Raw genomic sequence first — 13037 nt, forward strand, 5'->3', positions numbered from 1 at the left:
GCTCTGCCAAAAAAAATTTCAGCCCTTATCGTTCAGCCCTTTAACACTGTCTTCAACCCAGCTAGAAGACAGCAATAAAAACAGCATAAAAGAACGCAGATGTGTTTCTGAGCCTAGTTCAGATGGTTGTGATGTTCACATGCAGTAATTGAACACAAGGATGACCCCAAGATAGCTGTGTGCCATCTTTCTTCTCCTAATGGCTTTTCTCTGTCCTGCTCGCTGTTCTTACTATGGCACTTGGCCACTGGCTCTCTTATGAGCTAATATGGTTGCAGCACAGGTTTTGCTACTGATAGAGTCTACAGGAGGGATTTGCCATCTAAACCAGTTAGCTGTCATGTTTCTGTTTGTTTCAAATGTCAGTGTTTTGACTGTCTGGGGACTTTCTGCATTGCCAAAGTCCATTTGGCTCCACTGGAGAGAATCTGGTCCTTTTAACATTATATATTCTCTTCCCCATTATTTTATCTTCTCGTTGTTTTTCTATACTCTTCAACCAATCTAATGCCATTTTTTTCTATATATTGTTTTGCAGGAGTACATTGATGCTCATCCAGAAACCATTATCCTAGACCCTCTCCCAGCTATTCGTACACTTCTGGATCGATCCAAGTCTTATGAGCTAATTCGGCAAATAGAGGCATACATGCAAGGTAGGCCAATATCTGCATTCCCTGGAGGTTTTATTGTGACTAGAGAGGAAAGCAGCTTCCTTCTGGAGGCTGGATGTGAAGTTTGAAGTAGTGGTTTTGGGCCCCTTGCATTGTCTCTCCATGGGAGCACAAACACTGAAGCATTCCTGTGTCACAGGATTGCCCTCTGGAATCCTGTGCTCTTCTTTTTCCATATACACAAAGGAGGTTTGTATCTGATTAAAAATATGATGTGGATTTAATGGGGAGCACATTTACCACAGTGAGCACTCTCAGAAGACTTCTGGAAAACATTGTCCTGTTGTGTGCTGGTAAATTGAAATGACTGTGCAAAGTCAGCAGCTTGTAGTAAGAATCCTGAGGCCTGAAGTTGAGGCAGAAGAAGAAAAATTGTTTTTTGGAATGACCAAAAGAAATTCAAGTGTAAATAGAGCTAAGGTCTTTGAGAAATACTGGAAACCTATTGCACAGGCTAATTGCTAGGAGGAACTTAAATGCACGTCTGGTGCTGGCTTGTTACCTGACATAAACCATTGTCCTTAACTGGTATAATTTGTGCTGTATTCCATTTTGGGAGTCATGCCTTTTCAACCTGAATGATTCTACTGCCTTGTCATTTAACCACTGCAACTGTTGGGTTAAGTTAGTCTTTCTACTTCTGCTGCTATCACATTCTTGAAACATTTATTGGCTTTTGAATTTAAACCTAGAATAGCTTTGAAGTAACTGTTTCATATGTTAGATGTGTGTAATGGAGGGAAATTGTGTGTATGAACTATGTTCTAATGGGATGTTACTGGAAGTACTGTTGAGTTTGTGTTAGTGTTGAGATTGTCTTGATGGGCAGGTAAGAAGCTCAACAATTTGTATAGTGAATTTATGGACATATTATTTGCATGTAACCTGTCTGGCCCCACTGGCACCGTCCTTACGTAGAAATAAGACTTATAAATCACAGCACTCCATCTTGTCTTTTGGAATCTCTTAGGAAGAAAATCCTCAATTAGTTTAGAAGGATTTTGTTCTGGAGTGGCTATTGCTGTTTGTGAGTGGGAGAAAGGTGCTGAGGGAAACCTGTGCTCCGAGGGAGTGGTTGGGATTTTGTTCTAAAAGCAGAGATATTCAGTAGAGTTTGGTTTTGTTCTTTTTTTTTCTTAAATTGCTATCAGTACTATTGTTATCCCTATAAGAACAATATGTTTGGGAGAGCATCCAGTTTTTGTGAGTAGTTTGTCTTCTGCATATTTCAACCTCCTTTGGTCAAACTGAGGAGAAAAAGAAATTAACGCTTAAGGAAGAGAAAGAAAAAGGAAATTTGTAATCAGGTAAAACTGACAATTTAAAAAGAAACTGTTAATAAAGTTGAGGAATGAAGTAAGGAATGGCGTTAGCTATTGTTTGGTGACTGTATTTCCCCTGGTCCTGTCTCCCTCCCCCCAGCACTTTCCTCCCCAGTCTTATCTTATTTCTGTCTCATAATTAGAAATATCATGACCAAGACCTTGAAGCAACTCTGTATTTAGCAGGGGAAATCTCAGGAGAGATGAATAATTGTCTAACTTTTTGCTCTGGCCTAAGTAGATCAACCTCTGTATTCCTGCACATGATGGTCTGCAGTAAGAGATAAGTTACACCACTCTAGACAGTGCTGTGGGTTTTTCTCTCTTTCCTTGTTTTCACTTGCTAAGTTATGTTTTCTCTATTGCAGCTACCATCTCATATCCCAAGGCCATAAGCACTTAGAAAACCCAAACAAGAAGTAATACATCTGTGAATAGCATGAACTCTTAGGAACCGCATCTTTATTGTTCTGGAATTTCATTATGGAAGAAACTGCTAAGAAAATAATATCCTAGTCTCTACCTGTAACTAGAGAACCCTTTTTATCACATGCTACAAAATTAATGTGATGGGTTAAGTTCAGTGAAAGAGATTGTCTCTTCCAAAGGAGTGTTGTAAACTCAGGAGAGTTGAGTTTATATGTAAGGAGAAGCCTTCTGCTATTCAAAGTCCTTCAAAAGAAAATTCAGTTTTTATTTACAGATCAGTTTTGTATTTCAGTGATTATTGCCTCTATTTAAATTATGTTTTAAAGTAACTATAAATGAAGTATAATCTTTGTTTATAATCCTCAGTTTACACTTTATTTTAACCTTGTAGACCTTACAACAACTGTGTAACTGAAGATTTGCACCAGGTAGGTTAAAGAGAGGGTGACCACACTCTTTGCTGAGGTGACTGCGTTCTGCAGCAGTATAGGTCATGGTCTATAAACAGTTTGATTTTAACTCTAATTATTTTTCAGATGTCCAAGTCACTGTCCTTTTGACAGAATTCTCCATGCTTCCTGAAAAAGGGAATCCCTATTTGAAATGTCTAGACACGGCCCATGGACATTGTTAGGCTTTCTGAAAGTCCCGTGTCTTGCTGTTTATGGAGTCAAGTGTCTGAGTGATAAGTACTTTGATCTCACTTCCTGAGGATGGCTTACTGAGACACTTGTGGCCGAGACACTCCTTGTCTCTGCTACCAGTGGCCACTAAAGAAACTGAGGTGGAGGACAGCCAGAGTTGTACCAGTAGCCTGAAGGAAAGCATGGGGTTGATCCAGGCTTTCCGTGCCCTAGTCTGACACGCAACCATTCTGTCCTTGTGGAAATAGAAGGTTCACAGACCTGCCCAGTCACTGAAGTTGGAAAGGGCCTGTTGAGAATATACAGTGCAACTCCCTGCTCAAAGCAGAATCTCTAAAGCAGGTTCCTCAGGTCCATGTCCAGCTGGGTTTTTGTGTTTCTCCACAGATGGAGACTGCATAACCTCTCTGAGCAATCTGCTCCAGGGTTCACCTTGAACTTGTGGGCTAGCATGCTACTGTCAGTGCTGAGGTGACTTGCAGGGATTGTTCCTTTGTTCAGTATAGACAGTGATATCTCCCTTGGAAGGAAGTAGGACTCTCTTCTGGGAAAAAAAATTAATACTGATTTTAATGGATTCTATATTGGAATCAATAGTCTGGATGGAGCTGTGGCTTCCTCTTTTTCCTGGTCTCTGTCATTTTGAGTGCAAACTCTAAGAGAGCTAGTTATTCTGCCACCTGTACTTCTGAATCTTTTTTTTAAAAGATTTGAAAAAAATAAGGGTTGCATTCCCACCTAGTGTCCTATATAGCTGGCAGGTCTATGTTGAAACAAATCAGTGAATAGATTTTTTTGGTGTCACAGTTGTTCTCTCAGCAATTGTATTGCTTTGTTTACTTTTCTCTGAAGAATTACTTCTTATATAAAAAGTGCTCTTGATCAGTTTTGGTGATGTTTGGTGAAAGATTAGGAGCCTTATTTAATAAAAATTTCATTTTTAACAGGGTATTATGTAGTTGCAACTGTGCCAGCCTTTTTAAACCTTTAACCTAATGAAAAGAACTAAATTTTCTGATGCTGTATTGAAAAGTTATGGTCCTTCAGGTTTGAAATTCATAATCTCACACTTAAAATTATGCTTAAGTTGGTAATGGATGATCACTGTGACTGGGCACTAACTAAGCTTGTCATATTACATTTTTTGTTTAAAAATCAAAAGCTTTTGAAATTCCCTATGTATCTTGCAAGTAATAATCCAAAAAGTAAACATGCTGCTCACTCAGTGTGCTATCTAGTTAGTGTTTCCATCTGCTGCTTAGCTTCCTCTTTTGTCTCAAGTGACTGACTGGTTTCTCTGATAACGTTTGAACTTGCAGACCCTGAAGTTAATTTCTTTAACCACTTGCTCCTGACTCTTTCTTCCATTGTTATAAAATTTTATTGTTCTTAAATTTAGCTCCAAATCTGAAATTTCTACAGAGAAAAGAGAACTCCTGCATGAGCTGAGCTGCAACTCCTTAATTCCTCTCTTCCTAGCAGCTGTCTTTGAAGTATGGGAGCTATTTCCTCAGGACACTCTAAACAATATACACCCCTTAAGCTTTCATGTTTTAATCCTGGCATGTAATCAAAATCATTTATGTTTGATTGTTTACTATTATATGAGATGCAGTTGCTGCTGTATGTGCTCCTTTCTTATTTTGGGGGATATTACAGAACAGATCACAGCATCCTTCTCTATTCCCTGGATTTCTTTTTATCAGATTCTGTCTCTCTTAGAAATACTCCTCTCACAGCTGCATGTATCTTTTGTTACTAGGAGGCAAGCTCAGTATGATGAAAGGCATTTGATTTGGGGCTTGGGGTTTTCTGCTTGGTGCTGGTTCTGCCTTGCTGTGTGATTTTGGACATACCCCTGTGCATCTCTTTCTTCTCCTGACACTCATCTGCCTATCAAGATGCCACATTGTTTTGAGCAGGAACTCTTCTCCAGATACACAAACACATGCTCTGATACAGCAAGTTTCTGTGCCAAGCAAGCTGTGTAGGTGTTCTTCTAACAGAAAGTGTTGGACCAGTTGTTGAGTAGAAAACTGCATCTACAGTTCAGCACTAAAGCACACAGTCGGGGTGGGTTTTTGGACATTGTGGAGCGTGTACATTGTTGGAGCAGTGCATACTTAGAACTCCTCAAAATCAGGGCACCCAGTTAAAAGTGCATTAAAATAGCTGTATATACATAGCTTTAGGCCTTCACCTTTTGAAACTGTAGCCTCTTTTCTCTGTGGCCTACTTTTCAGAGCTGTTTTGGTCAGAGGGGAGAAAAGAATAGTCACACAGGTGTCTGTCAACTTCAGACGCCTCTTATTTTTATTTGAAGCTCCTATTAAATTGAATCCAGATTTTTCTTTTCACTTTAAAGCCTCTTAATCATCCACCTGGTGCTCACTTCTTCATGTAGGAACAAATCAGTAAAGTATCTTTAGTTAAAGGGCTGACGTCAGCTACTCTAAATAACCATGCCAGTTTTTGGGTGCAGAAGCCTCCCTTGTTGATTGTATGCTCCCTTTCCACCAAGAACACATGCAGACAGATGTCTTAATAATTCACTCAAAATGTGTGGTGTGTGTTCACTCACTGGATTTTAATTTCAGTCTGAAAACTAGTACACCTGTGTGGAAGGAAAGAGTTGGAGTGGAATTGATATTCTCTGTGACAGTAAGCAGTTTGTTCAGAGTACCTCAGCTCAGCAGTGTTGCACCTGGCAGTCCTCTATACCCAGCTGCCAGCACTTGGTAGGTCTCAGTCCTGCTCTGTGAAACTGGAAGCACAACGGGACATTTGCCCCAGGAAGGTACCACCTGACATCTTTGTCATAAAAGCTCATTCATTCATCTAGGAGAAGGATAACAAAGACACATTAGCATGTTGGTGTTATGATAACAAGCCCTGGCTTTGAAATTTAAACTAGAAGCTGCTTCCAAAGGACTAATCCTGTCCTGAGAGAGATGGCAGGAAATAAAAGTGGGAAACCCCAAAAGGAACCTGGAATCTTCTGTATTGTACCATGTCTTGCTCTTATTAAAGCATTTACAAAAGATTTTCCAAGGTAAAACTGCTGAAAGTTTGCCATTTCATTATCAGAAAATATGAACAGGTTCTCTATTCCCTTCCTGCCTCTCCTCTCTCCCCCTTAAGCTGTGATCTCTGTCCCAGCGTAGGTAGGAAGGGAGCTGGGGGTATCTGTGGGTATGATGGGCACAGTTGCCGTTCTCCCAGCCAGGAGTGGCAGTCAGCCAGCCTGCTGCCACTGGCCTCCTGAGATCCATCAGCTTGGGGCTGTTCAAATGACTCTGCAAGCCAACAGGCACAAGGCCCAGAGAATAATACAGAAAACATTTTTATTGTTTTGTCTCACAGCGTGCCAGTCAGAACTCCTTGAACCAACAATCAATCTTCATCTTGGATCCTAGTAGTCTTAATGGCCACTGAGCTTTCAAAATAAGCCTGCCTGTAAAGTTCAGATGTTATTTTTGGGTGCACTCTTTAACTCTCATGTGCTTTTTTGACCAGATATGAGGAATCTGCACCCCACTTTCACTCTCTTTTGCTTATCTGAATCTGAAAAGAAACAAGTCTGGACCTTGTATCCATTTATTACATACCAGTGTTGGAAATTTTTGTTTTATATCTACATGCATGATTTCAAAGCATTTTTCTACTTGATAAAGCTGAAAAAGTAGGAAGGTTTATATCTACTTAAATGAGAGCTGCTATGAATTTTATGTTAGGGGCTTGAGTGAATCTGAAGATCAACTGAATCTGCGTTTTATGGGGTAAAGATATAAGCCATGACTGCACTCCATGGTCATAGGGCATTCCTAAGAGATCTCCAGTTTGGATTTTATGAATAGAACATGGATTAATTCTTGAGGATACTTGTCTCCCTAGAATTAGGAAGATAGAGCAATGATTCTTCTTGTCATGATGAAATCTTCACTGAATAAACTAGATGTTTTAAATTCCAGCATGGTTGTGTTTCAAGTTATTCTGATCCTCTTGAGCAGAAATTTTCTTGGCTGACATCCATATTTCCCAAGTATCTGGGTGCTAGGAAAGGTAGTGAAGGAGCATTGAAATATAAATTGCTCAAAGTATCAACGTAAAAATTAACTGGGAATACTTTTTGCAGTAAGTGGCTTTTCACAATGTTTCTGCTTACATTGTCACAATATCAAAGGTCAAGAAGTAAGTCTTGAAAAATAGTACCTTTCATCTGAGTTGGAACCCAGAGTTTGGCTGAGGTGTAATGTGTTTATGTCACTTTGGTGAAGCAGTTTGTTCTGGTGTGGACAAGAAAAGGAACATCCCTTACATTTTCTCAGGTAAGTATCTAGCCAACATGTGGTGAGCCTGGTTAGATTCTAATTTCTCCTCATGCAGAGTCCAGCAGGACCTTAAGGCTTAATCAGGGTTGCATGGAATCAGCTAATGGTAACAGTGCCTGGGAGGATGCTTTCCTTTACCACGAAGGCCACTAACATCCTGTCTAAAATCACTGTTGGGTCCCATTTCACTTATCTGCTGGCTTTGTGCAGCTGTTCCTGCTGAGTGTATCAGTAAAGAAAATCATGAAAGCTTGAGTGCATTTATGTTCTTGACGTCAGTAATCTGGTCTGTCTCATGAATTTTCCAAATGGCTTTCAGAAATTAGAGTGGATGGGGCTGAAAGTGTAAGGGTTGATAAGAGGGACTTGATATTAATTTCTTGAATAGTTTATGACTGAGTGGAACTAAACTTCTATGGTCAGTTGCTTGATAGTCTTTCTGCACAAGGTTGTTTACTTGTCATTGTCATTTGATACACTACACCACTAACATCTTTCTTTTCTCTGTGTTTGGGACACCCTTTCTACAGTGCTTGGGAAGTGCTGATGTTTTGCTTTTCTGATGCATAAATGATGCATATGGGGTGGAAATAGAGATCCCAATGCATTAATGGGCTGATAGAGCTGTATGGAGACACTTGGCACCTCTGGAGTGTCAGTAATTGTGGTTCAGGTCACTGCATTTGTGTAAAGGAAACAAAACTGTTTCAGCAGGAGACAGCTTTGCTCCATGAAAACAAAATATGCTGTGCTGAGAAGAAAAAGTGGCACTGTCGCAGCCATGTGTTGCATCCTTTCATATCCTGTTGGTGGGCAAGGTGTACATGGAGCATATTTCAGAACTCCTTCCATTTGTAGGGAAATATAAAATATACAATCTGTTTAGTTCTGTACACTGAGATTGAACCACTGCTTGTTAAATTGGGTTAAAATCATAGAGTCACACAGAATCCCTAGGTTGGGAGAGACTTTCAAGATCATCAGGTCCAACCCATGCCCTAACACCTCTAAACCATGGCAATCTTTTTTTAAACACATCCAGGGATGGTGACTCCACCACCTCCCCGGGCAGACCATTCCAGTACTTTGTCACTCTTTCCATAAAAAACTTTTTCCTAATATCCAACCTAAATTTCACTTGGCACAGTTTGAGATTGTGTCCTATTGTTCTGTCGGTTGCTGCCTAGAGAAAGAGACCAACCCCCACCTGACTACAAACACATTTCAGGGAGTTGTAGAGAGTGATAAGGTCACCCCTGAGTCTCCTTTTTTCCAGGCTGAACAACCCCAGCTCCGTCAGCCGTTCCTCACAGGGTTTGTGTTCCCAGCCCCTCCCCAGCCTCGTTGCCTCCTCTGGACACACTCAAGCGTCTCCACGTCCTCCCTGAACTGAGGGGCCAGAACTGGACACAGCACTTACCAGTGCTGAGCAGAGGGGAGAATGACCTCCCTGCTCCTGCTGGACACACTGTTCCTGACACAGGCCAGGGGCCATTGGCCTTCTTGGCCACCAGGGCACACTGCTGGCTCATGTCCATCCTGCTGTTGACCAGCACCCCCAGGTCCCTTTCTGCCTGGGCACTCTCCAGCCAGTCTGTCCCCAACCTCTAACACTGCAGGGGGTTATTGTGGCCAAAGTGCAGGACTCGACACTTGGACTTACTAAACCTCATCCCACTGGACTCTGCCCATCCATCCGACCATTCCAGGTCTCCCTGCAGAGCCCTCCTACCTTCCCAAACATAGATAGACACATGCTCCCAGCTTAGTGTCATCTGCAAATTTACTAGTGAAAAACTCAACACCCTCATCCATGTCATCAATAAAAATATAGAACAAGACTGGCCCCAGCACAGATCCCTGAGGGACATCACTAGTGACTGATCCTGAGCTGGATGCAGCACTGTTCTCTGGGTCCAGCCATCCAACCAGTTCTTAACCCAGCACTGAGTGTTCCTGTCCAAGCCATGGGCTCCAGCTTTTCCAGGAGTTTGCTGTGGGAGACAGTGTCAAAGGCCTTGCTGAAATCCAGGTACACAACATCCACAGCCTTCCCTGCATTCACCAGGAAGGCACCAGGAAGGTCACCTGGTCATAAAAGGAGATCAGGTTGGTCAAACATGACCTACCCCTCCTAAACCCCTGCTGCCTGGGTCTGATACTCTGGCCATCCTGTAAGTGCTGCATGATGAATACTGAGTATAAACTGTTCCATAACCTTACTGAGTACTGAGGTCAAGCTAACTGATAGTCTGAATAATAGGAATTGTGTACCCCTCAAATAGCATTGTCCATGTTGTTCTAGTTGCCTCCAGGCCTTTCTGGCCGATTAGAGTTCTTGGAAACTGTCAGCAAGAAATTGGGTAGCAGAACACAAGTCAGCATATTGAAATCACTTAAAAAAAAAAAGTAACTCCTGAGAGGGCAGATCTTAAGTAAACTGAAGCATCAGAAAGTGCTTGACAGAGACCAAAGGCATGGAGAAGATAAATAAACTCATTTCAATGTGGCAAATCAAGCATCCCATACTAGTGGTATTTCAGGACTTTTGTTATTAATGCTGGAAAAGGTAGATGAACACAGGATACCAAGTTTTTTAGATAAGTTCACACTGTTTATTTTTTTCCAGACAAAGGAAGACAGCAATATCAGACAGATTTACCAAAAGACAGTGAAGAGTCAGCATAATGATAGAGCCACTTTATAGCCGTCTCTTGGGCCTATAAAAAAATAACAAGCATTGTTTAACTTCGCATTGACTCACTGCTCAGGACAGACCTCGGTGTCGCACTGTGTAGCTCACTGGAAATTTCTGCCCCCTCAGCCTCAGTAGTCAAAAGACTGCCTGCCAACAGAATCAAACAAAAGATGATGGTGGCCAAAAATAGCATTGAAGACACTGAACATACAGTTGTGTAAATAAAGAACTTTCTTTTTCCCAAAGACTGTTTTCAGTTCTGCTTTCCTGAATTTAAAAATATGCATTAGAAGTGAAAGGAATCCTTGAAAAAAGGGACATGGTCAATGCCGAGAGACAGCCAAGTGAAGAGTAAAATCAGTCTCAGGCTAGCAAAGGTGGAACAAAACCTGAGCAAACAAAACAAGAATAAATGGAGAAATGTTCCCCTTTTTTCTACCATGTCAGAGTTAAAGTTCCATTGAATAGCTGGGCGGTTGCCATAAAATATCAACTAAGATCATAGCTGGACTGAAAGAGATAGGGCACATTCACAGCGAGGTTTGAGAGCTTTACAAACTATTGTGGTTGATGGTATATAGTACTGAATGGTGGTTGTTAAAAAGAAACTCCATGAGCTGTGAACTCCATAAGCTGGGATATGTTGGGGGACAATATATACTCTCTTTTCTTTGATTTGAAACCCACTGCAAAATTGAAAAGGTGGAGATGACACAGAGTCAGCTTAATTGTGTTCTCATTTGGTTTGAAATTCCAGTGTTCATTTCTCATCTCCAGGGAAGCAAGAATGCCTGAAAGTGCAGTGAGGATTTAAAGCACTTTCTCTACTCCATAACTTTTAAACTCATGGAAGGAGTGATGCTTTAGTGCTTTCACTGTCTTGGGAATGAAGTCTTGGTATTTAATATAAATCATTATGAGCACTCAGCACATTAAATGGAAACTCAGATAGAACTAGATGTGTTAAAACTATTATTCTTTCAGAAATATGGCTGGATGATGTGATTATGACTTTTTTCTTTGATAGCTTTTTCTTCTACTGTATTAAGACCCTATAGAGCGAGACAAAGGAGGCTGTTCATGAGAGGACAGAACTGAGGCATTGTGGCACAGGCCCTTGTAATACATGACAGGGAGGGAACGGTACTGAACACTCTTGAAGAACTTTTTCTATCAGGTTATATTCTACTACAGGGTCAAGGAGGTTACCCTCCAGATCACTCTGGTGCATTGTCTGGGACAGGGTGTTACATAACACACTGGGACTTTTCAATTTTTAAAACATTTTGTTTCATTTCCTTTCTTGCTCCCTGGTGAAATCATGAGGAAGACTGAACCAGTTGCAAAATTTATCTCCTATGTAATTATGGAAATGATTGAACAGATAATGTTTCACAGTCTCACCCACCTGCCCACCCTAACAAGCCTACTCCATGATCAGAATAGCTGCAGCTTTTTACTCTTTGCAGTGCAGCTGCCAGCTTCTGTGGTGTCTGCTGGGGCAAGGAGAGAAGGGAGCACTCAGCTGTTACTGAGAGTGTTAACTTTAGATGTGGCATTAGGTTTCCTACACGAGGGAGTGTTCATATCTCAGGTCCTTCTTAATCAGCTTGAGGATGCCATGTGGGTGTTTGCTCTGTCTCTGATTGAGTGCCAGCAAGCAGCCAGCAGTGAAATCTTTCCTGCAGAGATGCAAAGTGTCAGTCTTGCAGACATGTACCCACCACCCATCTGCTGACAAATGAATATTCTGAATGAGGTCCTTTTTTTGGCAAGTGACGCTAAACATACTATGAAGGCAACGGAAGGTGTTAATGTTCAGGAGGAACTCTGTCTTTTCTGATCTGCATTTTTTTAATGTTCGAGGGTCCGCTGAGACCTTGGTTGTGTGGGACAGTTGAGCTTCACTGAAGCAATTTGTTCACTTAACACTGAGAGTTTATTCTGTCACATCACCTCACTTAGGCATTGGTGTGTTGACAAGACATCATGCAGGTAAGTAGCAGGAACACTATGAGCCCCATCCTGTGCTAAATTCTGGTTTGCATGCAATGCAGTTAATCTGCATGCAGCATTGTGGGCAAGGCATAGTCTCTGAGATTTAAAGGATCCGTAATCATAGAATCATAGAATGGTTTGGGTTGGAATGGACCTTAAAGATCATCTAGTTCCGAGCCCTCTGCCATGGCCCGGGCAAGAACATGGGGTGCCTGCAGGGCCACCTTGCACTAGATGAGGTTACTAAAGGCCCTGGCCAACCTGACCCTGAATATTTCCAAGGAAATCCACCACTTCTCTGTGCAACCTGTTCCAGTGCCTCATCACCCTCACAGTGAAAAATTTCTTCCTAGTACTCTAATATCTTATTAATTGTTGAGATTCAGGGCTTTGACAACAGCCCTGCTTATTCTCTTGATCTCTAAAATGCCAGACAAACCTCCCTCCTCCCTCAGAGGAACCTTTTGAGGATTAGTCAGTACTTGGGAAGTCTGTGAATGTTTAAACTGTTTAAGAAGCTGTTTAAACACTGGAGAAGGGGTAAGTATTGATAAGACTTTTGCTATCAAGGCTGTTGTAGTGCTGGAGCAAACTAACGAGTAATGAATCTCCTGTACTAGAGGCTTTGGAAACAGATGGATAGATGAACATGTGCCAGTGTTGGTGTTAGGTGCATTTAATCTTCTCAGAATGCAATGGGACTGGGGTAGGTAACCCAGTAGCCTTCCCAGACCAGAGTTCCTGATGTTGGTTGTCCTTCAGAATGAAAAACATCAATTACTGGCAGTTTGGGTCAGGGATCTTAATGTGGTCATACTGAATGTTAATAGACATCTGTCCTGTGCAGGGCCAGGACAGAGGAAGACCCATAGCACAAATGTTTACCTGTGCTGGCATAAGAGTTAAGCAGTCTCAGAAGTCTTGGGCTTCCATTGAGGCAA

The 13037-nt window shown here is 41.6% G+C and overlaps 1 protein-coding gene across 1 annotated transcript in view; it reads left to right on the plus strand.

Annotated features, from left to right (window-relative positions):
• Positions 1-13037, plus strand: part of ITPK1 (inositol-tetrakisphosphate 1-kinase) — a 142229-nt gene that overhangs the window by 78943 nt on the left and 50249 nt on the right. Inside the window, exon 4 of the mRNA XM_033063888.2 lies at positions 539-656. Within this exon, the coding sequence (XP_032919779.1) occupies positions 539-656 (118 nt within the window). The remainder of the gene's footprint in view (positions 1-538; positions 657-13037) is intronic.

The sequence above is a fragment of the Catharus ustulatus genome, chromosome 6 (assembly GCF_009819885.2).
Source record: "Catharus ustulatus isolate bCatUst1 chromosome 6, bCatUst1.pri.v2, whole genome shotgun sequence".
NCBI classification, from domain to species: domain Eukaryota; kingdom Metazoa; phylum Chordata; class Aves; order Passeriformes; family Turdidae; genus Catharus; species Catharus ustulatus.